Source organism: Zonotrichia albicollis, chromosome 11 (assembly GCF_047830755.1).
Source record: "Zonotrichia albicollis isolate bZonAlb1 chromosome 11, bZonAlb1.hap1, whole genome shotgun sequence".
Classification (NCBI taxonomy): domain Eukaryota; kingdom Metazoa; phylum Chordata; class Aves; order Passeriformes; family Passerellidae; genus Zonotrichia; species Zonotrichia albicollis.
The window spans coordinates 1,326,713-1,350,875 of NC_133829.1; the positions used below are offsets into that span (position 1 = coordinate 1,326,713).

Consider the following 24,163-nt stretch of genomic DNA (forward strand, 5'->3'; position numbering starts at 1 on the left):
CCCAGCCTGGGACATCAGCCACAGCCACTTCCCTCCCAATTACTCAGCTTCCAAGTGAAGCCTTCTGCTCTCACAGCACTTCGCTGAGATGGGAACTGATGTTCCCATTCCTTCCCTCTCTCCCAGACCCTGGTAGCTCCCAAATTAATTAGGGCATCATTGGGGCTTTATGGTTGTTTTTCCTTTATGCTCCTGCTGCTGGAGACTCCAACAGAACCCCCAGAGCTACAAAACCTCACTGTAAAACAAATCCCAGGAGGATGTGCCCTGCCCTAAACAGAGTTCAGGACATCTCACTTCTCCTTTCTCCTTGAAAAACAAAATCTAAAACACACAAGATAACGATAAAACCTTAATTTTGCTCCTGTATAAAGAAAATAGCGATGCTTTAGACACACTGTGTGAGGAAGACCTGGCAGAGGAATTATTTGCCAGAGGTAAACAGCTGTACTTTGTAATATTTAGGTTCAAAATATACAAAACTAAGGATTTGAGGTCTAAATGATTTAAAGAAGCTGCTTTAATTTAACTGGCTGGCACATCCAGGCATTCCAAAGGAAATCCTTCACCTAAGGAAAGATCTCCTCAGAGAATCTCTGCAGGCACTGATGGAGCCCAAAGATGCAGCACAAAGCAGATCTTTAAATGCCTTTTGGGCTGACCACTGAATTATTTGTTCCAAAAAAAAAAAAAAAAAAAAGGCAATTTAAGCAAATCCAGAGATGTCCCACCACATGGGCAGCTGAGGTTCAAACAATGCATAAAATTGGAATTAAATACTCCACGGGCAGTGGCAATCAGAGCAGATGACACAAGTACCTACAGCACCTGGCAAACAGGAGAGCAGCACACCCAGGAGCTCTGCTGCAGCAGATTTTCCCCTTTTTTTAACAATCTTTACCCAAAACAGGGCTCACTCCGCCCCCTCAGCAGCACTGGAAGAATTCCTGCTTTCTGCTGCAATGTTCAATAGACACTCTGGGCTTGTTTTCTATTTTCTCACATATTTTTGAACATGCAAGCAACCAAAAAGCAAAGCTAATTAACTGGTTTTGCCATATCTAACACGAGAATTTTTATCGTTCCTTAATTAAGCAAACAGCGGATCAAAAGGTAGGGGCAGAACAGGATGTCAAAGAACTATAAAATCCCCTCTTTTTAGAACAGGAAAAACATTTAGATTCAGCAAGTTCTCCCTAGAAATATTGCTATAAAGTATTGATTTTTCACCAGGCTCAATTGACTGAAAAGTTGTTTGTATAGCAATATTGGCCGAGCCAATATAGTGGAACAATTTTGCTCCACACAGTAATCAAGTGTATTTCTAAAGTATAATTATACTGTCATAAAAATAAAGCTAAGATACCTCTTCTCCAAGCCATAAACCACTCGCAGCTGTAAAGAACCCAAATAAATGAAATCCATTTTCTAACTAAAAAAAACCCCCATGTTTCCTAACTAAACCCAGCTTCCAAAGGGAAGCAGCCCACCTCCAGCCAGGGGGGAGCAGGAGGGCTGATCAATACCTCAATCTCAATAAACCATTCCAATGGAAGAGTTTTTCCATGGAAAAAAGAGAGGCTGGGAGGTTTTTGCTCAGCCCCCTGCGCCCCTGGAACACCGGGAATATTTCACTGCCATAATGGATATGAGGCAGGATAAAGAGCTCAGGGAAGGGAGGGGGGGATTAAAAGAACATAAAAAATACAAGGTAAAGATAACAAAAAGATGGAAGGGAGGGCGCAGGCAGGCTGGTGCTGAGCTGCACATCGATCCCCACACGGGCCAGAGAGGGAAAGTGCCCAAGCTCTGCAATTCATTGCACCTGACAAACGCTCATTGATTTACTGCAATAAAACATCCCTGGGCTGCTCCCCGTGCTGGGGCACTGCAGGATGGCAGGATCCAGTCTGACCCCTCAGCTCCTGCTGGGCCAGGGGTGCTCTGCCAGCCTGGGAGAAATGGGAGCTTCTTGGGAAAAGGGGATTGAGGGGGCTTTGCCACAGGGCTGGAGAGCTCTGGAGCCAGCTGGGAATGCTCCCCTGGAGAAGGGAAGGATCCAGGGAATCCTCAGGGCCTGAAGGGGCTCCAGGAGAGCTGGAGAGGGAATGGGGACAAGGATGGAGGGACAGCACACAGGGAATGGCTTCAGAGTGGGAAAGGGGAGATTTGGATGGATGTTAGGAAGGAATTCCTGGCTGGGCTGGAATTCCCAGAGCAGCTGTGGCTGCCCCTGGATCATCCAAGGCCAGCTTGGAGCACTCTGGGACATGGAAGGTGTCCCTGCCATGGCAGGGCTGGGATGAGACAAACTGAGCTCCCTCCCAGCCCAAACCATTGGAGGATCCCATGATAATGTGTAAAACATCCACACACAAACCAGCACCCGCTCCCTGGAAAAGGCCGGAGTGACTCCTGTCCTGGAGACACCCCAAAGTCCCCAAAGCTGCTGACTTTAATTTAAATAACAGTGGGATAAAAAGGAACAGGAGCCACAGAAACACTTCCCTGCCACAGGAGGGGCTCCTGCCTCTCCAGGTGACACTGTCCCTCCCCACAGGGCCGGGAATTGTCACAGCCCCACTCCAGGCACATCAGGAACACAGGACGGTGTACACAGGGTTTTATCCCAGTTCCACACCCTCAGAGACACAGGATGGTGTCACACAGGGTTTTTATCCCAATTCCACACCCTCAGGAACACAGGACGGTGTCACACAGGGGTTTTATCCCAATTCCACACCCTCAGGAACACAGGATGGTGCCACACAGGGCTTTTATCCCAATTCCACACCCTCAGGAACACAGGACGGTGTCACACAGGGTTTTTATCCCAATTCCACACCCTCAGAAACACAGGACGGTGCCACACAGGGTTCAGGGTTTTTATCCCAATTCCACACCCTCAGGAACACAGGACGGTGTCACACAGGGGTTTTATCCCAGTTCCACACCCTCAGAAGCACAGGACGGTGTCACACAGGGTTCAGGGTTTTTATCCCAATTCCACACCCTCAGGAACACAGGATGGTGTCACACAGGGTTCAGGGTTTTTATCCCAATTCCACACCCTCAGAAGCACAGGACGGTGCCACACAGGGTTCAGGGGTTTTATCCCAATTCCACACCCTCAGAAGCACAGGACGGTGTCACACAGGGCTTTTATCCCAATTCCACACCCTCAGAAGCACAGGATGGTGTCACACAGGGTTTTTATCCCAGTTCCACACCCTCAGGAACACAGGACGGTGCCACACATGGCTTTTATCCCAATTCCACACCCTCAGAGACACAGGATGGTGTCACACAGGGTTTTTATCCCAATTCCACACCCTCAGGAACACAGGACGGTGTACACAGGGGTTTTATCCCAATTCCACACCCTCAGGAACACAGGATGGTGCCACACAGGGTTCAGGGTTTTTATCCCAGTTCCACACCCTCAGAGACACAGGACGGTGTCACACAGGGTTTTTATCCCAATTCCACACCCTCAGAAGCACAGGATGGTGTCACACAGGGTTCAGGGTTTTTATCCCAGTTCCACACCCTCAGAGACACAGGACGGTGTCACACAGGGTTTTTATCCCAGTTCCACACCCTCAGAGACACAGGACGGTGTCACACAGGGTTTTTATCCCAATTCCACACCCTCAGGAACACAGGATGGTGTCACACAGGGTTCAGGGTTTTTATCCCAATTCCACACCCTCAGGAACACAGGATGGTGTCACACAGGGTTCAGGGTTTTTATCCCAATTCCACACCCTCAGGAACACAGGATGGTGTCACACAGGGGTTTTATCCCAGTTCCACACCCTCAGGAACACAGGATGGTGCCACACAGGGTTCAGGGTTTTTATCCCAGTTCCACACCCTCAGGAGCACAGGATGGTGCCACACAGGGGTTTTATCCCAATTCCACACCCTCAGGAACACAGGATGGTGTCACACAGGGCTTTTATCCCAATTCCACACCCTCAGGAACACAGGACGGTGCCACACAGGGGTTTTATCCCAATTCCACACCCTCAGAAGCACAGGACGGTGTCACACAGTGTTCAGGGCTTTTATCCCAATTCCACACCCTCAGAGACACAGGATGGTGTCACACAGGGTTCAGGGTTTTTATCCCAGTTCCACACCCTCAGAAGCACAGGACGGTGTCACACAGGGGTTTTATCCCAGTTCCACACCCTCAGGAACACGGGACGGTGTCACACAGGGTTTTTATCCCAGTTCCACACCCTCAGAAGCACAGGACGGTGCCACACAGGGGTTTTATCCCAATTCCACACCCTCAGAGACACAGGATGGTGTCACACAGGGCTTTTATCCCAATTCCACACCCTCAGGAGCACAGGACGGTGCCACACAGGAACATCCAGCTTTTACCCCGATTCCCTTCTCTGCCTCTCCACCCAACACCAACAGTCTGAGCTCTAAAGCTCAACATTCATATCTCCCACAAAACCAGAAAACAGCACCATTTCCTCAACATCCTTCTCCAAGCAAAGATTTCTGAAGCACCCTCCACCCCCAGGGCCACCCTGATTTCAAGAGTCCACCCCAAGGCTGCATTTCCCCTTGGAGGCTCTGGAATTCCATTTCCATCCAACCTTCAGCCAGGAGCTGTTTTGCAATGCTGGCAGCCAATTAGAAACCAAACTAAATGCACCGTGGCTTTTAAAACATTTTAGTGGGGGGGGAAAAAATGTTAATATCAAAGTTAAAATGTCTAAGGTATAAACAAAACCCTAATGGGATGCTGGGTTACTGTATATGGTAAACAGCTCTCTGGAGGAAACCTTTATTGCTCCCTCAGGGCTTTCTGACAAAGTATGGATTTCTTAATTCCCACAGGAATATTTTTCATACCCCACTGCAGACTATTAAGTCCCAGATATTACATTCTGTAGTTTAAACTTTGCACGATGCACGAGCAGGAGTTTTCTCAACAGGAGAGTCCTATCTGTGATATTTTAATTTTTTTTTTACAGTATTAAAATTAACCCTGGCTGCAGGGCTGGAGCTTCTGCACTGAAATTTGGGGGAGCTGGTCAGGCTGGGAGGGAGGGAGAGCAGCAAAAGGGATGAAGGATCCTGATGGTGTCACCCCCAGTGAGCCAGCAGGAATTCCCAAATCCTGGATTTCAACCCAGGACATCCCAAATCCCACTGCGAACCCTCAACTTAAAAACCAGAATTAAACACCCCAGAGTGGTTTAAAACTTTACACTGAGATTTTTCCCCTGCAGAGCAGCAAAGGGCCTGTCCACACCACAAAACATAACAAGTAAAAACGCCGTGAAATTTGAATTTTTGGGGCAGCTTAGAGGTGAAAACCCCACTCACTTGTAGACGGTGCCGCCGTTGCCGTGGCCGAGGATGTCTCGGTATCGAATGTCTTGTTCATTCATCTCCACAAGAAAGAAAGAAAAACAAAAGAGATGTCATGCCGGGGATGGAAATGTCAAGGAAAAGCAACTCCAGGCCATAAACAACAAGCAGTCTGGGTCATTTCAAGTTCAGCTGCAAGAACGAGAAGATCAATACAACATTTGCTGTCCAATTTATAAAAGACGATACCAAGGGACAAAGTGATGGAAAGTTTAATGACAATTTGTTTGCCTGGGTCATTTCATTAAAGTTTGATAAAAGGTGTCAAAATGGAATGATATAATATAGCTCAGGAGGGTCAGGGCAGTGCTGCTGAGAGGAAAAGGGGCTCCAGAGCAGCACATCAGCAGAGCCAAAGTTGGAGGTGAATGGGAACAGCCCTGGCAGCTGGAAAAGTTTGGTACCCAAAGAAAAATTTAAAAAAACCTAAAGCAAATTTTTGTATCTAAAGAAAAATCAGCCTGGAACTCCAATCCAAGTGATTTTCCTTGAGACACACAGCAAATTCTTGTATCTAAAGAAAAATCTTTAAAAATCTCAAGCAAATTTTTGTATCTAAAGAAAAATTTTTAAAAAATCTAAAGCAAATTTTTGTATCTAAAGAAAAATCGTCCTGGAACTCCAGTCCAAGTAATTTTCCTTGAAACACAAAGCAAATTCTTGTATCTAAAGGAAAATTTAAAAAAACCTAAAGCAAATTTTTTGTATCTAAAGAAAAATCAGCCTGGAACTCCAATCCAAGTGATTTTCCTTGAAACACACAGCAAATTCTTGTATCTAAAGAAAAACTGTTAAAAATCTAAAGCAAATTTTAGTATCTGAAGAAAAATCAGTCTGGAATCCCAGTCCAAGTGATTTTCCTTGAGACACACAGCAAATTCTTCTATTTAAAGAAAAATCTTAAAAAACCTAAAGCAAATTTTTTGTATCTAAATAAAAATCAGCCTGGAATCCCAATCCAAGGGATTTTCCTTGAGACACACAGCAAATTCTTATATCTAAAGAAAAATTTAAAAAAACCTAAAGCAATTTTTTGTATCTAAAGAAAAACCAGCCTGGAACCCCAATCCAAGTAATTTTCCCTGAAACACACAGCAAATTCTTCTAGCTAAAGAAAAATTTTTAAAAATCTAAACTAAGTGTTTGTATCTGAAGAAAAATTGGCCTGGAACCTCAATCCAAGTGATTTTCCTTGAGACACACAGCAAATTCTTGTATCTAAAGAAAAACTGTTAAAAATCTAAAGCAAATTTTTGTATCTAAAGAAAAATCAGCCTGGAACCCCAATCCAAGTAATTTTCCCTGAAACACACAGCAAATTCTTCTAGCTAAAGAAAAATTTAAAAAAATCTAAACCAAGTGTTTGTATCTAAATAAAAATCAGCCTGAAAAACCCCAGTCCAAGGGATTTTCCTTGAAACACACAGCAAATTCTTGTATCTAAAGAAAAATTTTAAAAAATCTAAAGCAAATTTTTGTATCTAAATAAAAATCAGCCTGAAACCCCAATCCAAGTGGTTTTCCCTGAAACACACAGAAAATTCTTGTATCTAAAGAAAAATCTTTAAAAATCTAAAGCAAATTTTTGTATCTAAAGTAAAATCAGCCTGGAATCCCAATCCAAGGGATTTTCCTTGAGACACACAGCAAATTCTTGTATCTAAAGAAAAATCTTTAAAAACCTAAAGCAAATTTTTTGTATCTTGCACATTTATACTTTAAAAGAAATATTTTGAACAGAATTAATTCTGGGTTAAAAGCAATTTTCCAGAAAGATTCCCCTGTTACCTGATCATTTTAAGCAAATCCTGCTTTGAAAAGATATTTTCCTAGGAAACATGAACTCATTTTCAGTAATTCCTTGTGTTTTAGAGGACACCAAGTTAAATATTTCACATGGCTTGGCCTGGCTGCTTAAAGATGTCATTTTTGTGTATTAACACAAGGGATGATAACAAGCTCAAATGTCCCAAAGAGTCAATACTCAGCATTTCCAATGACCAGAAAATGAAATATTTTATTGATTTAAAAGAAGTCGCAAGGGCAGAAATGATTAATCCAAAATTGATGGTTTTTCCTTTCACTACCTGAGCAAAAATTGTGGTTTCTCACTGGAATTGCTACACAGGGATGGGAAAACCTGAGCTGAGACAACTCAAAACAGAAGGTGATGATTTTATTATTTATTTGTAATTAAACCTGGGCCAGGTTCCTTAGGATGCCAAATTCCCAATTAGTCATGGTGAAACCAGGGTGGGTTATTGGAAATAAATACCAAATTCCCAATTAATACTGGTGGAACCAGGGTGGGTTATTGGAAATAAATGCCAAATTCCCAATTAATCCCGGTGATACCAGGGTGGGTTATTGGAAATAAACGCCAAATTCCCAATTAGTCATGGTGAAACCAGGGTGGGTTATTGGAAATAAACACCAAATTCCCAATTAATCCCAGTGAAATCAGGGTGGGTTATTGGAAATAAATGCCAAATTCCCAATGAATCCTGGGGACACCAGGGTGGTTTTTGTGCATTATTAAAATCCAAATTTCTAACGAATCCTGGTGGAACCAGGGTGGGTTTTGTGCATTATTAAAATCCAAATTCCCAATGAATCCTGGTGGAACCAGGGTGGGTTTTGTGCATTATTAAAATCCAAATTCCCAATGAATCTTGGTGAAATCAGGGTGAGTTTTTGTAAGTTATTAAGTGCCAAATTCCCAATTACTCCTGATGAAATCGAGGTGGGTTTTTTGTAAATATATAAGAAAATTCCAAATGAATCCTGGTGGAACCAGGATGGTTTTTGTGAATTATTAAAATCCAAATTCCCAATGAATCCTGGTGAAACCAGGGTGGGTTATTGGAAATAAATGACAAATTCCCAGTGAATCCTGGTGAAACCAGGGTGGTTTTTGTGCATTATTAAAATCCAAATTCCCAATGAATCCTGGTGAAACCAAGGTGGGTTTTTTGTAAATATATAACAAAATTCCCAATGAATCCTGGTGAAACCAGGGTGGTTTTTGTAAATAAATAGTCAAATTCCCAGTGAATCCTGGTGAAACCAGGGTGGTTTTTGTGAATTATTAAAATCCAAATTCCCAGTGAATCCTGGTGAAACCAGGGTGGTTTTTGTAAATAAATAGTCAAATTCCCAGTGAATCCTGGTGGAACCAGGGTGGTTTTTGTGCATTATTAAAATCCAAATTCCCAATGAATCCTGGTGAAATCGGGGTGGGGTTTTGTGAATTATTAAAATCCAAATTCCCAATGAATCCTGGTGAAACCAGGGAGGGTTTTTGTAACTTATTAAGTGCAAAATTCCCAATTACTCCTGGTGAAATCGAGGTGGGTTTTTTGTAAATATATAACAAAATTCCCAATGAACCCTGGTGGAACCAAGGTGGTTTTTGTGCATTATTAAAATCCAAATTCCCAGTGAATCCTGGTGGAACCAGGGTGTTTTTGTGCATTATTAAAATCCAAATTCCCAATGAATCCTGGTGGAAGCAGGGTGGTTTTTGTGCATTATTAAAATCCAAATTCCCAGTGAATCCTGGTGGAAGCAGGGTGGTTTTTGTGAATTATTAAAATCCAAATTCCCAATGAATCCTGGTGGAACCAAGGTGGGTTTTGTGAATTATTAAAATCCAAATTCCCAATGAATCCTGGTGGAACCAAGGTGGGTTTTTTGTAAATATATAACAAAATTCCCAATGAATCCTGGTGGAACCAGGGTGGTTTTTGTGCATTATTAAAATCCAAATTCCCAATTAATCCCGGTGAAACCAGGGTGGTTTTTGTACATTATTAAAATCCAAATTCCCAGTGAATCCTGGTGGAACCAGGGTGGGTTTTTGTGAATAAATAGTCAAATTCCCAATTAATCCTGGTGAAACCAGGGTGGGTTTTTGTAAGTTATTAAGTGCCAAATTCCCAATTAGTCCTGGTGGAACCAGGGTGGTTTTTGTGCATTATTAAAATCCAAATTCCCAGTGAATCCTGGTGGAACCAGGGTGGGTTTTTGTGAATAAATAGTCAAATTCCCAATTAATCCTGGTGGAACCAGGGTGGTTTTTGTGCATTATTAAAATCCAAATTCCCAGTGAATCCTGGTGGAACCAGGGCGGGTTTTTGTAAGTTATTACGTTCCAAATTCCCAATTACTCCTGATGAAATCGAGGTGGGTTTTTTGTACATATATAGCAAAATTCCCAATGAATCCTGGTGAAATCAGGGTGGGTTTTTGTGAATAAATAATCAAATTCCCAATTAATCCTGGTGAAATCAGGATGTTGTTTTTGTAAATAAACAGCTCAATTCCCAATGAATCCTGGTGGAACCAGGGTGGTTTTTGTGAATTATTAAGAACCAAATTCCCAATGAATCCTGGTGAAACCAAGGTGGGTTTTTTGTAAATATATAACAAAATTCCCAATGAATCCTGGTGGAACCAGGGTGGTTTTTGTGCATTATTAAAATCCAAATTCCCAATGAATCCTGGTGGAACCAGGGTGGGTTTTTTGTAAATATATAACAAAATTCCCAGTGAATCCTGGTGGAACCAAGGTGGGTTTTTTGTAAATATATAACAAAATTCCCAATGAATCCTGGTGGAACCAGGCGGGTTTTTGTGCATTATTAAAATCCAAATTCCCAATGAATCCTGGTGGAACCAGGGTGGTTTTTGTGAATAAATTTATTATTTTGTGAATAAATTTATTATTATTAAAATCCAAATTCCCAATGAATCCTGGTGGAACCAGGGTGGTTTTTGTGCATTGTTAAAATTCAAATTCCCAATGAATCCTGGTGGATCCAGGGTGGTTTTTGTGCATTCTGAGAGCCCAGGGAGGAGCTCTGGCAAACCCCCTTTGCAGGGAGGCTCTCGTGCAGCTCCTTATGAACTGCTGACACTCTATCAATGCTGAATCAATGGGTGGCATTTACCCTGAGTGACAGAAAAGAAATAAATATTTATATCGCATCACCTCTATCAATGAGGCCGGGCAGAAAGCTATTTCTGACCTGTCAATATTTGATTATCTTGAAGAATCACGTCCCCTTCTTTTAATGATTAATATGAATTCCTTATTAAAGCTAAATGGAAACTACTGGGGGAATATCATTAGGGATGCCTCAAAGCAGGAACTGCCAAAAAATAATCAAAATTAATGACCCAGGCCACGCTTAAGCAATGGTTAAGTGTGACTTAATCCCCCCAAAATGAACAAAAGTTAAAGTTTCACCCAGGAACCCATCACCGAAATTCTGCAGAACACAAATGAAATCATTTCCTCTCAACAAAAAGAGCAAATCCACTCCCATCAGGCTGACTAAAAAGTAGTGTTAAAACTGAATTATTTATTCATTTTTTGTGGGTTTCAGTAACATTGTTAATAGCAGGAGAAGAGGTTATTAATCCTTATTTTTTTAAATTTGGTTTAAGTATAAAACTTCATTCTTATTTTCTTTTTAGTGGGTTTTAAGTAACAATTCCAATATCATAAGTAGTACCTAATTTTAAATTTTTTTTTTGTGAGTTTAACTTACATTTTTCATACAGTAAGAAGAGGCACTTAGTCCTTATTTTCCTCTATTTTTCAGTGGGATTAATTAACATTTTTAATACCATAAGAACAGGCACTTAATCCTTATTTTATTTTTTTTATTTCAGTGAGTTTAAGTAATATTTTTAGTACCACAAGAAGAAGTTTGGTTTTAAAATTCGACACCCCAGGGAAGCAATCTGTGAATCTCTTTTAGGGCACCCCAACCCCTTGTTCTCTGTGGTTTAGAACAAATAAAATGCCAAATTCAGCCGACCACAAAGAGATTTTACTCTAAAATAAATCCCTTTAAAATAAATCAGTAGCATCAGAGAGCACCACCCTGATTTACAGGTTCTGCTGCTACTCCAGAATCTCAAGGCACCAAGGGAAATACATTACTTACCTGGGAATTCTGGAATATTAAAAATAAAATTTAAAACTATCAGGAATATAATAATAACTAATATAAAATAATATTAAAATAGTTTTTTAAAGTATCAGGAATTTGAGAACACTGATCTCAGCCTAAAATCCCCATTTCCAGCTGTATCCAGGGATTCAGCAGCGCTGGGCTCGTGTTTTGGATGGGGAAAATCTCATTTTTGGATGGGGAAAATCTCATTTTTGGAGGGGGAAAATCTCATTTTTGGAGAGGGAAAAAACCTCATTTTTGGAGGGGGGAAAACCTCATTTCTGCAGGAAAAAAACCCTCATTTTTGGAGGCAGAAAAATTTTTTTTTTTAAATCTATGTATTATATTTATATAATATATAATATATTATATAATGTATAACACATAAATAGAATATATATAATATATATATTCTATTTATATATATAATATATATTCATATAATATATAAATAGGATATAATGTGTGTTGTTTTAATATATTTTATATTTGGTTTTATAAATATAAAATAAATATAAACCAAATATATTTTATAATTTTATTTTTATTAATCTATATATTATATTTATATATTAAAATATATAATTTTTATATTTTTAATGTTATATATTATATAATTCAAAGTAATTTTATTTATTTTTATATTTTGAATCTATATGTTTATGTTTATTTATATTAATATATAATGAATACAGATAATATATTTTAATTTTTTTTTTTTGTTGCATATAAATAAAACCTTATAAAAATAAAATTTATTTTACGGTAAATTGTAAAATCATTTATTGCTATTCCAACTAAACTAACAGCTATAGCCTGTGGAGCTCCCATGAGAAATGAACTCCAAGAGTGAAAATCAGTTTACAAAACAACCTATTCTTGTGAAAAAAACCTGCAAAAACAAGAGTTTTATCCCAAAATACTCTGTAATGGAAATATGTAAACTACCCAGAAATAGAGCCATTGAATAAACACCCACACTGGCAATGAGATGAATTTCAGCAGATTGTTAATCAACCCATGCACGGCACCTTCTAATATTCCTGTAAATATAAACTTCATTCATTATTACATATTCCTGTAAATATAAACTTTATTCTTTATTACATATTCCTGTAAATATAAACTTCATTCTTTATTACATATTCCTATGAATATAAACTTCATTCTTTATTACATATTCCTATAAATATAAACTTCATTCTTTATTACACCCTTTTAACCAAACCACACACCTATAATCTTAATTTTATCAATTAATTTTGGAAGCTTTCTCCACACTCTCAGGTGCAATGCAGGGCTCTCTTGGGGGTCAGAGTTTGTCAGTGCAAAAAGTGGAAAATTCCCACTAACCAGGGTCCTGACAATACACTAAGTAAATAAAAAATTAACTATTCCAGACCAAAATCCAGGTATTTAATCCCATTTCCATCTCTGAATGAGGCTGACCATGAGCAGCTCCCTCCAGTTACCCAACACTGACTGAGGGGCCTCCATCCATTGGAGCTAAAGCTGATTTTGAGAATTTACTGGCACAAATTTCTGTGCCAATAAAAGCAAACCAGGACCCTGAACGCTCCCATGACCCCCAGTTTTGGGTTCAAAAAATCCCATTTCAGCTGCAGGAGCCCCAGCCAAAGCACCCACCTGGCCATTGGCAAGGATCTTCTTCAGCTCTGCAGAGGACTTCTTCAAGCTGGAAAAGGAAAAAACAACAAATTAAAGCAATTCTTTTTATTATTAAAACCATTATTTTATTATTAAAACCATTATTTTATTATTAAAACCATTATTTTATTATAAAGCAATTATCTTAAACATTTCACTCAGTCAAAGTGAGGAGCAAGGGGAGTTTGTGGTTTGATATTCTGAGATTAAACTTGAAGGGAAGGTGTGGTGAGAGAAGCAATGAACAGCTCAAAAAATAATAATAATAATAATAAAAAAATCAATGTATTTTCCACCTTTCAGCTGGCTTAGGGACACAAGCTATTGCTCACCAGCTCCAAGAGGGAAATTTGAAATAAATTTGGGTGTTTGACCCCAGCTCTCAAAACACCAAACCAAAACAACAAAACTCACTTTATTTGTTCCCTTTGCTTTTCCAGGGGAATCCATCCCCAAATCAATACAACAAAATTCCCTTTAATTTCTTCCCTTTCTTTTTCCAGGGGAATCCATCCCCAAACCAACAAAACAAAACTCATTTTAATTTCTTCCCTTTGCTTTTGCAGGAGAATCCATCCCAAAACTAATACAACAATACTCAATTGAATTTCTTCCCTTTCCTTTTCCAAGAGAATTCACCCCCAAATCAACAAAACTCAATTTATTTGTTCCCCTTCCGTTTCCAGGGGAATCCACCCACAAACCAACAAAACAAAACTCATACTGATTTTTTCCCTCTGCTTTTCCAGGAGAATCTACCCCAAATCAACAAAACAAAACTCAATTCTGACCCAAATCAATTAAATTTGATTTAATCCTTTTGCTTTTGCAGGAGAATCCATCCCAAAACCAATACAACAAAATTCACTTGAATTTCTTCCCTTTGCTTTTCCAAGAGAATTCACTCCCAAACCAAAACAACAAAACTCACTTTAATTTAATCCCTTTCCTTTTCCAGGAGAATCCATCCCCAAATCAACACAACAAAATTCACTTTATTTTTTCCCTCTGCTTTTCCAGGGCAATCTACCCCCAAACCAATACAACAAAATTCACTTTAATTTCTTCCCTTTCCTTTTCCAGGAGAATCCCCACCCAAACCAATAGAACAAAATTCACTTTAATTTTCTCCATGGGAACCTCACCAATCCCCAGCTCTCAGCCTGGTGAGTTAAAGGGTGAAACCTTTAATGCCCTCAAACTCCTCAGAATCTTGCAGCCCAAAATCCCCCAAAATCCTGGCTTTTCCTTTAATGCCCTCAAACTCCTCAGAATCTCACAGCCCAAAATCTCCCAAAATCCTGGTTTTTCCTTTAATGCCCTCAAACTCCTCAGAATCTCACAGCCCAAAATCTCCCAAAATCCTGTTTTTTCCTTTAATGCCCTCAATCTCCTCAGAATCTCGCAGCCCAAACTCCTCCAAAATCTCCCAAAATCTCCCAAAATCCTGGTTTTTCCTTTAATGCCTTCAATCTCCTCAGAATCTCACAGCCCAAAATCTCCCAAAATCTTGGTTTTTCCTTTAATGCCCTCAAACTCCTCAGAATCTCACAGCCCAAACTCCTCCAAAATCTCCCAAAATCCTGGTTTTTCCTTTAATGCCCTCAAACTCCTCAGAATCTCCCAGCCCAAAATCTCCCAAAATCCTGATTTTTCCCCTCCTTTCCTCACAAACTGCTCCCTGGAGCTCCAGCACAACAAATTGCCAGGGCAGCAACGTCTGCAAAACTTCATCTCAAAGGGACGTTCTGCTCTTATTACTGAAGTTAAAAAAAAAAAAGAAAAAAGTACAAAATAATATATTCTTGAAAGGGCTGCGCACGTGTCTTGATCACAGATCATTATTAACAGGAACAGTGAAAACACAGATTTCAGATTTGGTGGCTTTGTTCTTTAATAGGCCTCTTGTTCCCACGACTGCTTTAAAGAAAAATTAAGTTTTCCAAGGAAACATAAGTTGATCTTGTCATCTTTCATGACTAACAATTTGTGAACATGAAACAAAGAGAGACTTTCAATTACTTCAAAAACAAAACTCCTGGTGCAGAGGGGTTTGGAAAAGGAATGGCAATTAACCACCAGATAAGGTGACAAGAATCTTCTAGAAGCTTCATTTTCAATGCACTTGAAGAACAAGCTCAAAGTACAGGAGGAACTGAGAGGAAGCAGCAGCAGTGACAGAAAAATCAGCTTTATTTAGCCCAGCCTGGGGGGCTGCAGAGCACACAGATATTCTGATTTATTCTCTTTCCATTGCAGAGTTTTGGGATGGGATCGAATGTTTCCCCAGCGATGGGGAAAACTTGGCCAGGGTGGGATTTTTTAAAATCTCCACAATTCCAGAGCCACCAAAGGGAGCAGCAAATTGGGATTGCTTGGTTTGGATGGGGTTTGCAGTGGGGAAAAATCCCAGTTCTGCTGCTGGGATCTCCCACAAAAAATGGGATTTGTGGGAGTGTCCCACCTTCAGGACAGGCCCCCAAAATTCACCAAATTCCAAACGTGCCCAAAGCACCACGAATGTGCCCCTCTGACCACATTAATCTGTGCTAATTCACCCTTTTAATCTCCAAAACATTCCTTTTTCCTTCCTTTTTCCCAGGGAGAAAAGGGAGCAGGATGTGGATGCACAGATAAATGGAATATTGTGTGCTTGTTAGAATAACAGAATAATTTAGGCTGAAAGGAGCCCCCAGAGAATTCCATTCCCATGGCTCAGTTATGCTCTTTAGGAAGAAGATGGAGCCAGACCCTCCTTATTTCTTTTTAAGGATACAGAAGGGGTTTTTGTAGGTTTTTACCATCAGGATTATGACTTCCTGTGACAATTAATGTAATAAAAAGGAGTTTATCCTCCAGCATTTGTAAAACAAATAGAAAAAAAAAAAAAAAAAAAAAGCAGAGAATGATTTCTCTTGCATTTTAAGAACCTTAACATGAATTTTCAAATTAGGGCTGGGATGTAAAAAGCAAGATAAGGGGGATGGACCCCAAAACTTGGCTGGAACTGTAGGAAACAGGCACTTAAAGGATTTTTTGGAAATCCTACCCCACCCTAACAAACCTACATAAGTTTATTATTTGGGTTATTTATTGGTACAAACCTATGAATGGGAATCAAGCTTTCAAATCAAGGAGTCCTGGAAATTGCACCTCAGTGCTTTTTAAATTTAGAGCCACCAGCAAATCCTCATTTCTTCTTAAAAGACCCACCAAATCCTCATTTCGCCAGCAGCAAACCCTGATTTCTCCTCAAACACCCATCAAACCCTCATTTCTTCCAGGAATTCCCACCAATCTCTCATTTCTGCAATAGCAAACACTAATTTCTCTCTGAAATTCTCAGCAATCCCTCATCTCTCCACCAGCAAACCCCCATTTCTCCTGAAACACCCAGCAAACCCTAATTTCTCACTGAAACACCCAACAAACCCCAATTTCTTGCTGAAAAACCCATAAAATCCTTATTTCTCCACCAGCAAACCCTTATTTCCTCTTGAAACACCAATCAAACCCCAATTTCTCCCTGAAACCTCCATCAAACCCCAATTTCTCCATCATCAAACCCCAATTTCTCCCTGAAACACCCAACAAACCCCAATTTCTCCAGCAGCAAACCCCAATTTCTCCTGAGACACCCATCAAACCCCATTTCCCCACCAGCTAACCCTTATTTCCTCCTGAAACACCCATCAAACCCTAATTTTTTTCTGAACTTCTCAGCAATCTCCCATTTCTCCACCAATTTCCCTGAAACACCCAGAAAACCCTGATTTTTCCAGCAGCAAACCCCAATTTCTCCCTGAAACACCCAGAAAACCCCAATTTCTCTCTGAAACACCCAGAAAACCCTAATTTCTCCCTCAAACACCCAAAAACCTCAACTCCCCACCATCAAACCCCAATTTCTCCCTGAAGCACCTCCAATCCCCAATTTCTCCCTGAAACTCCCCCCAATCCCCAATTTCTCCATCATCAAACCCAAATTTCTCCATCATCAAACCCAAATTTCTCCCTGAAACACCCCCCAAATCCCAACTTCTCCCTGAAACACCCAACAAACCCCAATTTCTCCCTGAAACACTCAACAAACCCCAATTTCTCCCTGAAACACCCAACAAACCCCAATTTCTCCCTGAAACACCCAACAAACCCCAATTTCTCCACCATCAAACCCCAATTTCTCCCTGAAACACCCAACAAACCCCAATTTCTCCCTGAAACACCCCCCAAATCCCAATTTCTCCATCATCAAACCCCAATTTCTCCCTCAAACACCCAACAAACCCCAACTTCTTCCTGAAACACTCAACAAACCCAAATTTCTCCCTGAAACATTCCCCAAACCCCAATTTCTCCCTGAAACACCCAACAAACCCCAATTTCCCCACCATCAAACCCCAATTTCTCCCTGAAACACTCAACAAACCCCAATTTCTCTGTGAAACACCCAAAAACCCCAATTTCTCCCTGAAACACTCAACAAACCCCAATTTCTCCCTGAAACTCCCCCCAATCCCCAATTTCTCCATCATCAAACCCCAATTTCTCCATCATCAAACCCCAATTTCTACCTGAAACACCCAGCAAACCCCAATTTCTCCATCATTAAACCCCAGTTTCTCCCTGTAACACCCAAACCCCAATTTCTCCCTGAAACTCCCCCCAATCCCCAATTTCTCCACCACCAAACCCCAATTTCTCCCTCAAACACCCAACAAACCCCAATTTCTCCATCATCAAACCCCAATTTCTCCACCATCAAACCCCAATTTCTACCTGAAACACCCAACAAACCCCAATTTCTCCCTGAAACACCCCCAATCCCCAATTTCTCCATCATGAAACCCCAATTTCTCCCTGAAACACCCCCCAAACCCCAATTTCTCCCTGAAACACCCCCCAAACCCCAATTTCTCCCTCAAACACCCCCCAAACCCCAATTTCTCCCTGAAACACCCCCCAAACCCCAATTTCTCCACCATCAAACCCTAATTTATGCCTGAAACACCCAACAAACCCCAATTTCTCCCTCAAACACCCAACAAACCCCAATTTCTCCCTGAAACATTCCCCAAACCCCAATTTCTCCATCATCAAACCCCAATTTCTCCCTGAAACACTCAAACCCCAATTTCTCCCTGAAACACCCACCAAACCCCAATTTCTCCATCATCAAACCCCAGTTTCTCCCTGTAACACCATTCAATCCCCAATTTCCCCAGCACAAACCCACGGGGAGCATCCCCACCAGCCCCAACCCAGCAGCACCCATGGGAGCCCCACCAGAATCCCACCCAAGCCCAGCACCCCCAGAGCCAGCAGGGTGTGGGGCTCAGCTCTGGCTCCCAAAAAAAGGGAATTCAGGAGGAAAAAGGCAAAAGGCAAAAGGAAAAGGCAAAAGGGGCTCACCTGTTGCTGGGCAGGGCCTCTGAGGCGCCACTGCCGGCCCCGGCCCCGGCCCGCGTGTTCACCTGCAGGAAAAAGGCAAAGAGAGGAGCCTGAGCTCAGCCCTGCCCAGGGACACGCTGCTAATTAACCTGTAATTTGCCACAGAGCCCTCGTCAGCCTGGCAAGGTTAATGAGCTGCTTGCCAGGCACGCTGCTGGCTGAGGGGGGATGAGGGTTAGCAGGCCGCGGCCTTCCGCTAAGGATGCGCCAGGAAATTGGGGGAGAAATCCACAATTTGTTCTCATTTTAAACACTCAAAAATCACTAAATGCACTCATAGGCTCCTCCATGTGATTGTAGGAGCAATAAGGAATTAAAAATCTAAAATAATCCCCCACTGTGGTGCCTTCCACAATTGGATAAATGACTGAAATCACAGAATGAGGTGGGGGCTTAAAAGCTTTGAAGTAGTGGCAGCCAGCAGTTGATAAATGAACTACTAAAATTGAAGAACGTGATTAGCAGAGGTTAAAAACAAAAAGGCAAACACATTTTTAACAAAACCACGCATATAAATATAGATGTATAAATATAGACATATAAATATAGATATCACAGCCAACATTTTGCAGATGGATCCTTCTCCCACCCTCGCCAAAGGAAAAAAAAAATCAGAATTAAAAAAAAAAAAAATCTGCTTGTCAGAGCTCAAGAAAGTGCAGTTTTATTTGACATTTCAATAAGTGGAACACAGCATTACAAATCCATCTAACTTTGCTGAAACAATTATTGAAATTCGTACCTTGAGGCCATGTATGTTCCGTTTCCCAGGAGGTTTGCAGGCTGAAACAGTAATTGACTAAATTGTAGAACACATCAGGGCCATTTACAAATTTGCTCAAAATGAATCTTTTCAAAAGAAATGAGGGTGACACCAAAATTAGCAGAGAGAAATGATTGAAAAGTGCCTGGCGAGACCCAGAGTGGGAATTACAGCCCAGGATTTTTAACTTGCAGGAGTGAGCATTTATAAATGCTGAGAGCTTCCTGACACCGTGCCATGGAAATTCTAATTCCTGCTCAAAATATAGCACAGCCCAGAGAACCCCTGGAAATTCCCATTTCTGCTCAAAACACAACACAGAGAACCCTTGGAAATTCTAATTCCTGCTCAAAATATAGCACAACCCAGAGAACCCCTGGAAATTCTAATTCCTGCTCAAAATACAGCACAGCCCAGAGAACCCCTGGAAATTCCCATTTCTGCTCAAAACACAACACAGAGAACCCTTGGAAATTCTAATTCCTGCTCAAAATATAGCACAACCCAGAGAACCCCTGGAAATTCTAATTCCTGCTCAAAATACAGCACAGCCCAGAGAACCCCTGGAAATTCTCATTTCTGCTCAAAATATAGCACAGCCCAGAGAACCCTTGGAAATTCTCATTTCTGCTCCAAACACAACCCAGAGAACCCTTGGAAATTCTAATTCCTGCTCAAAATATATGTACACCACATACAGATGTTTATTTTTAATGAACCTATTAAAAATAGAGAAAATATCAACTTTTTCCCCCCTTGAAGATCTTTTTATTAGGAATAAATAAAGCAGAGCCCAGGTAACACAGGTTGGCACGTGGAAATGTGCTCCTGACAGGGTTTTTATGGAATACAGGAGTTTTTGGGAGCAGGAACTGAGGCTCCCTCAGAAGTCAGAGAGGCAGAAAAGGAAAAGAACTCAAAGGATTTGCAAAGGAATCCCTTGAAAGGGAAGAAGTGGGAATCAGAGGCAGAAAAGCTGCAGGTGCTGCTGGGGCTTTCAAGGGGGGCTACAAGGGCACAGGAGAAAAGGGCTGCCAAAATTTGGGATGTTCATTAGAGAGGCAGGACAAGGAGACAGGGAAGGGGAAAAAAATTTAAAAAAGAGAGCAAGAAAGCAGGGAAAAAAAAAACAGAGCAGGAGAGCAGATTTTGTGATTTTGTTGGGTATTTCAGAGCAGCTGCAGAGCTCAGGGGTGGTTTGGAGGTTTGAAGGTTCTAACCCAGGAAAAAAGGGGTTTTAAGGGGGAGGTTTGGGAAGATGAGACAAAGCCTGAGCTCTGGAGCGTTTGGAGGGAGTGGGGAGGAGGAAATGCAGCAGAGCCAGAGCTGAGGTGGGGCTGAGGATCTGGAATTCCCAGGGCTGGCTCTCCAGGAATGAGCCAAAGGGAGAATTTTAAATCCCAAAATGTCCTTTAAAGCCCAGGGTGGGTGAGGTGTGAGCAGCTCCTGGCAGCATTCCCTGGGACTGGGTGTTTACAGGGAAATGCAAAGAGTTAAAGGAAAATTCCAAGATTTTCCAACCTACTGGGATCATCCAGATCCTCTGAGCCACAAGAGGAGGATCCAGGGAATCCTCAGAGCTTTGGCAGGGCCTGAAGGGGCTCCAGGAGAGCTGGGGAGGGACTGGGACAAGGCATGGAGGGACACACACAGGGAATGGCTTAAATGGGATAGGGCAGGGATGGATATTGGGATATTGGGATGGAATTCCCAGAGCAGCTGGGGCTGCCCCTGGATCCCTGGAATGTTCCAGGCCAGGCTGGACAGGGCTGGGAGCAGCCTGGGACAGTGGGAGGTGTCCCTGCCATGGAATGGGATGGGATCCATGGGATGGGAATGGGGATGAAATGGAATCATTGATATTGGATGGGATGGGATCCATGGGATGGGACTGGACAGGATCCATGGGACGGGATGGGATCCATGGGGATGAAATGGAATCATTACTATTGGATGGGATAGGATCCATGGGATGGGATGAAATGGAATAATTGATATTGGATGGGATCCATGGGATGGGATGGGATCCATGGGATGGGATCAGTGGGATGGGATCAGTGGGATGAAATGGAATCATTGATATTGGATGGGATGGGATCCATGGGATGGGATGGGATGGGATCCATGGGGATGAAATGGAATCATTAATATTGGATGGGATCCATAGGATCCATGGGATGGGATGGGATCCATAGGATGGAGATGGGATAGGATCCATGGGATGGGATGAAATGGAATCATTAATATTGGTTGGGATGGCATGAAATCCATGGGATGGGATAGGATGGGATCCATGGGATGAGGACAAAATGGAATCATTAATATTGGATTAATGGGATGGGATGGATCCATGGGATAGGATGGGATCCATGGGAAGGGATTGGAGAGGATCCATGGGATTTCAGGTCCTTCCCACCCAAACCATTCCAGGATTCCATGAGCCATGCCTGGGAAGGGGCAGGAGACCCCTCCCTCTCTTTGCCAATTTTCCATAAATCCCAATTTCCCCCATTCCCCCCAAATTCCTGTCCCCTTTGAAGGGAGCCCCAGGAATCCCCCCCAGCCTCTTGGCAGAGCTCGTTAGCAGGGCTTGAGGAGGCTCCTGTTAATTGCCCAATTCAAACTTCAGAGAGTTGTAAGTAATGCAAGTGTGGAATGTTTAATTGGGAGCCTCGCAGTATGATTATTTGTGTAATATCTGTTAAGTGAGGGGAGTTTAATTTTTAATTATTTCAATTAATTTATTGCTGGGAGATTTACTTGGAGAATTTCAACCTTCTCAGTTCCATCAATTAAGAGGCAGAGACTCAGAGCCTGGCCACTGAGAGCTGAATGAATTATGTAATGCTTTTTAAGGAGGCTTTTTCCAGCCATTCCTGGAGCTCAGGGAGAGCATTCCCAAAAAACCCTCCCGAGCTGCCTGTGGATTTCTGTCAGCTTGGAGATGACCTATTTTTGACCAGCCTCAGTCCACAGCATTGATTACATCTGTCCCTGTTCAGAATTATTGAAGTGCTGGTGAATATCTGGGCATATAGAAATAATAATTATAAATAAATAAATGCCCAAATTTCAGACAAAATCCTGTCCTGGCTGGAGCTGCAGTGGTGACAGGGACACTCCCCAGCCTGGCAGGCTGATTAATGACATCAAAACAGCTCTAAAAAGCCCAATTTTCATCAGCATCCAAGCCTTCAGTTATTCATCTGCTTTGCTTGGAAAGAACCATCACCAGCGAGTTCTTTAAATGCACTTAAATATGTACTCTGCAAACCTCGTTAGTCTAATTTACTCCAGGAAATTAGCTGCTTTCTATGCAATAAATGCACTTTTCTCCACACTCCCCACAAGAATGAATTCCTCTCTCCAAATTACGAGGTAAACACGATGCTGTGTGCATTTCAACCTGCCCAAAACGTGCCAGGAGCTGTTCCAGGCTGGGGTTGGGATTTGCTCAGCTTTACCTCGTGGGTAGATCTGCAGAGGCTCTATCAATTGTCCATTCACTTGCTGCTCCATCACAGTGGAGTAATACTGCAAAAAAAAACAAAAAAAAAGAGATGAGTCAGTAAGCCAGGAATGGTAAAAGCACTTATGGATTGTGTAATTCTGTGTATTTTCATTTTCTCTGCAATCGCCAGGGTGCAGATCAGCCTTCAGAGGGTTCCTGTCCATCTGCAGCACTCCCAAAAAAAGGAATTTATAACAGGGAGCTGTGGGGCCACAGGGATCTCTCGGCTGGGAGAGCTGGGGATGCTGCAGCAGGTGAGGAAATCAGACATTCACAGCATGGAACACTGCAAATGCAATATTTGCAATATTCCACGCTGTAAATTTGCTCCTCCAGCAAATGCAGCAGCTGGAGGAGCCAGGAAAACCAAACACGGCCACAAAGCCTTGGTGCAAATAAAACCTAAATATCCCCTAAATCACCCCAAAACCAGGCACTTTGAAAACTCCAAGGGAATCCCTAAATTACCCCAAAACCAGGCACTTTGAAAACTCCAAGGGAATCCCTAAATTACCCCAAAACCAGGCACTTTGAAAACTCCAAGGGAGCCCCAAAGGGATCTGGAATTCCGGGCAGTGATGAAGGATCAGCACAGAGGACCCCAAAGCTGAAACCCCAAAAATTCCCTGCAGACACCCCGAGACACTGAGCAGGAGCTGCTGCAGCGATCCAGGGGGGTTTGTTGGTTAAAAACCCCTCAGAATGGGCAAAAAGGGCTGGGAAAGAGCTGAGAGCATCCAAAGCCAGCAGGATGCTTGGGCTGGGAGAGCTGGGAATGTTCTCCTGGAGAAGGGAAGGATCAGGGAATGCTCAGAGATCCTAAAGGAGAGCAGGGAATGTTCTCCTGGAGAAGGGAAGGATCCAGGAAACGTTCAGAGACCCTAAAGAAGAACTGGGAATGTTCTCTTGGAGAAGGGAAGGATCAGGGAGAGCTCAGAGACCCTAAAGGAGAGCTGGGAATGTTCTCCTGGAGAAGGGAAGGATCAGGGAATGCTCAGAGATCCTAAAGGAGAGCAGGGAATGTTCTCCTGGAGAAGGGAAGGATCAGGGAAAGCTCAGAGATCCTAAAGGAGAACTGGGAATGTTCTCCTGGAGAAGGGAAGGATCAGGGAAAGCTCAGAGATCCTAAAGGAGAGCAGGGAATGTTCTCCTGGAGAAGGGAAGGATCAGGGAATGCTCAGAGAGCCTAAAGGAGAGCTGGGAATGTTCTCCTGGAGAAGGGAAGGATCAGGGAATGTTCTCCTGGAGAAGGGAAGGATCAGGGAAAGCTCAGAGATCCTAAAGGAGAACTGGGAATGTTCTCCTGGAGAAGGGAAGGATCAGGGAAAGCTCAGAGATCCTAAAGGAGAACTGGGAATGTTCTCCTGGAGAAGGGAAGGATCAGGGAGAGCTCAGAGATCCTAA

At 42.1% G+C, this 24,163-nt stretch overlaps 1 protein-coding gene across 2 annotated transcripts in view; it reads right to left on the bottom strand.

Moving 5' to 3' along the window:
- MAP2K5 (mitogen-activated protein kinase kinase 5) overlaps window positions 1–24,163 on the bottom strand; it is a 141,891-nt gene that overhangs the window by 100,139 nt on the left and 17,589 nt on the right. For both annotated transcript variants that reach the window (XM_074549101.1, XM_074549100.1), the window contains exons 4-8: window positions 22,713–22,782; window positions 19,228–19,268; window positions 18,447–18,508; window positions 13,014–13,062; window positions 5,356–5,420 (exon numbers count right to left, since the gene is read on the bottom strand). In XM_074549101.1, the coding sequence (XP_074405202.1) occupies window positions 5,356–5,420; window positions 13,014–13,062; window positions 18,447–18,508; window positions 19,228–19,268; window positions 22,713–22,782 (287 nt within the window). The remainder of the gene's footprint in view (window positions 1–5,355; window positions 5,421–13,013; window positions 13,063–18,446; window positions 18,509–19,227; window positions 19,269–22,712; window positions 22,783–24,163) is intronic.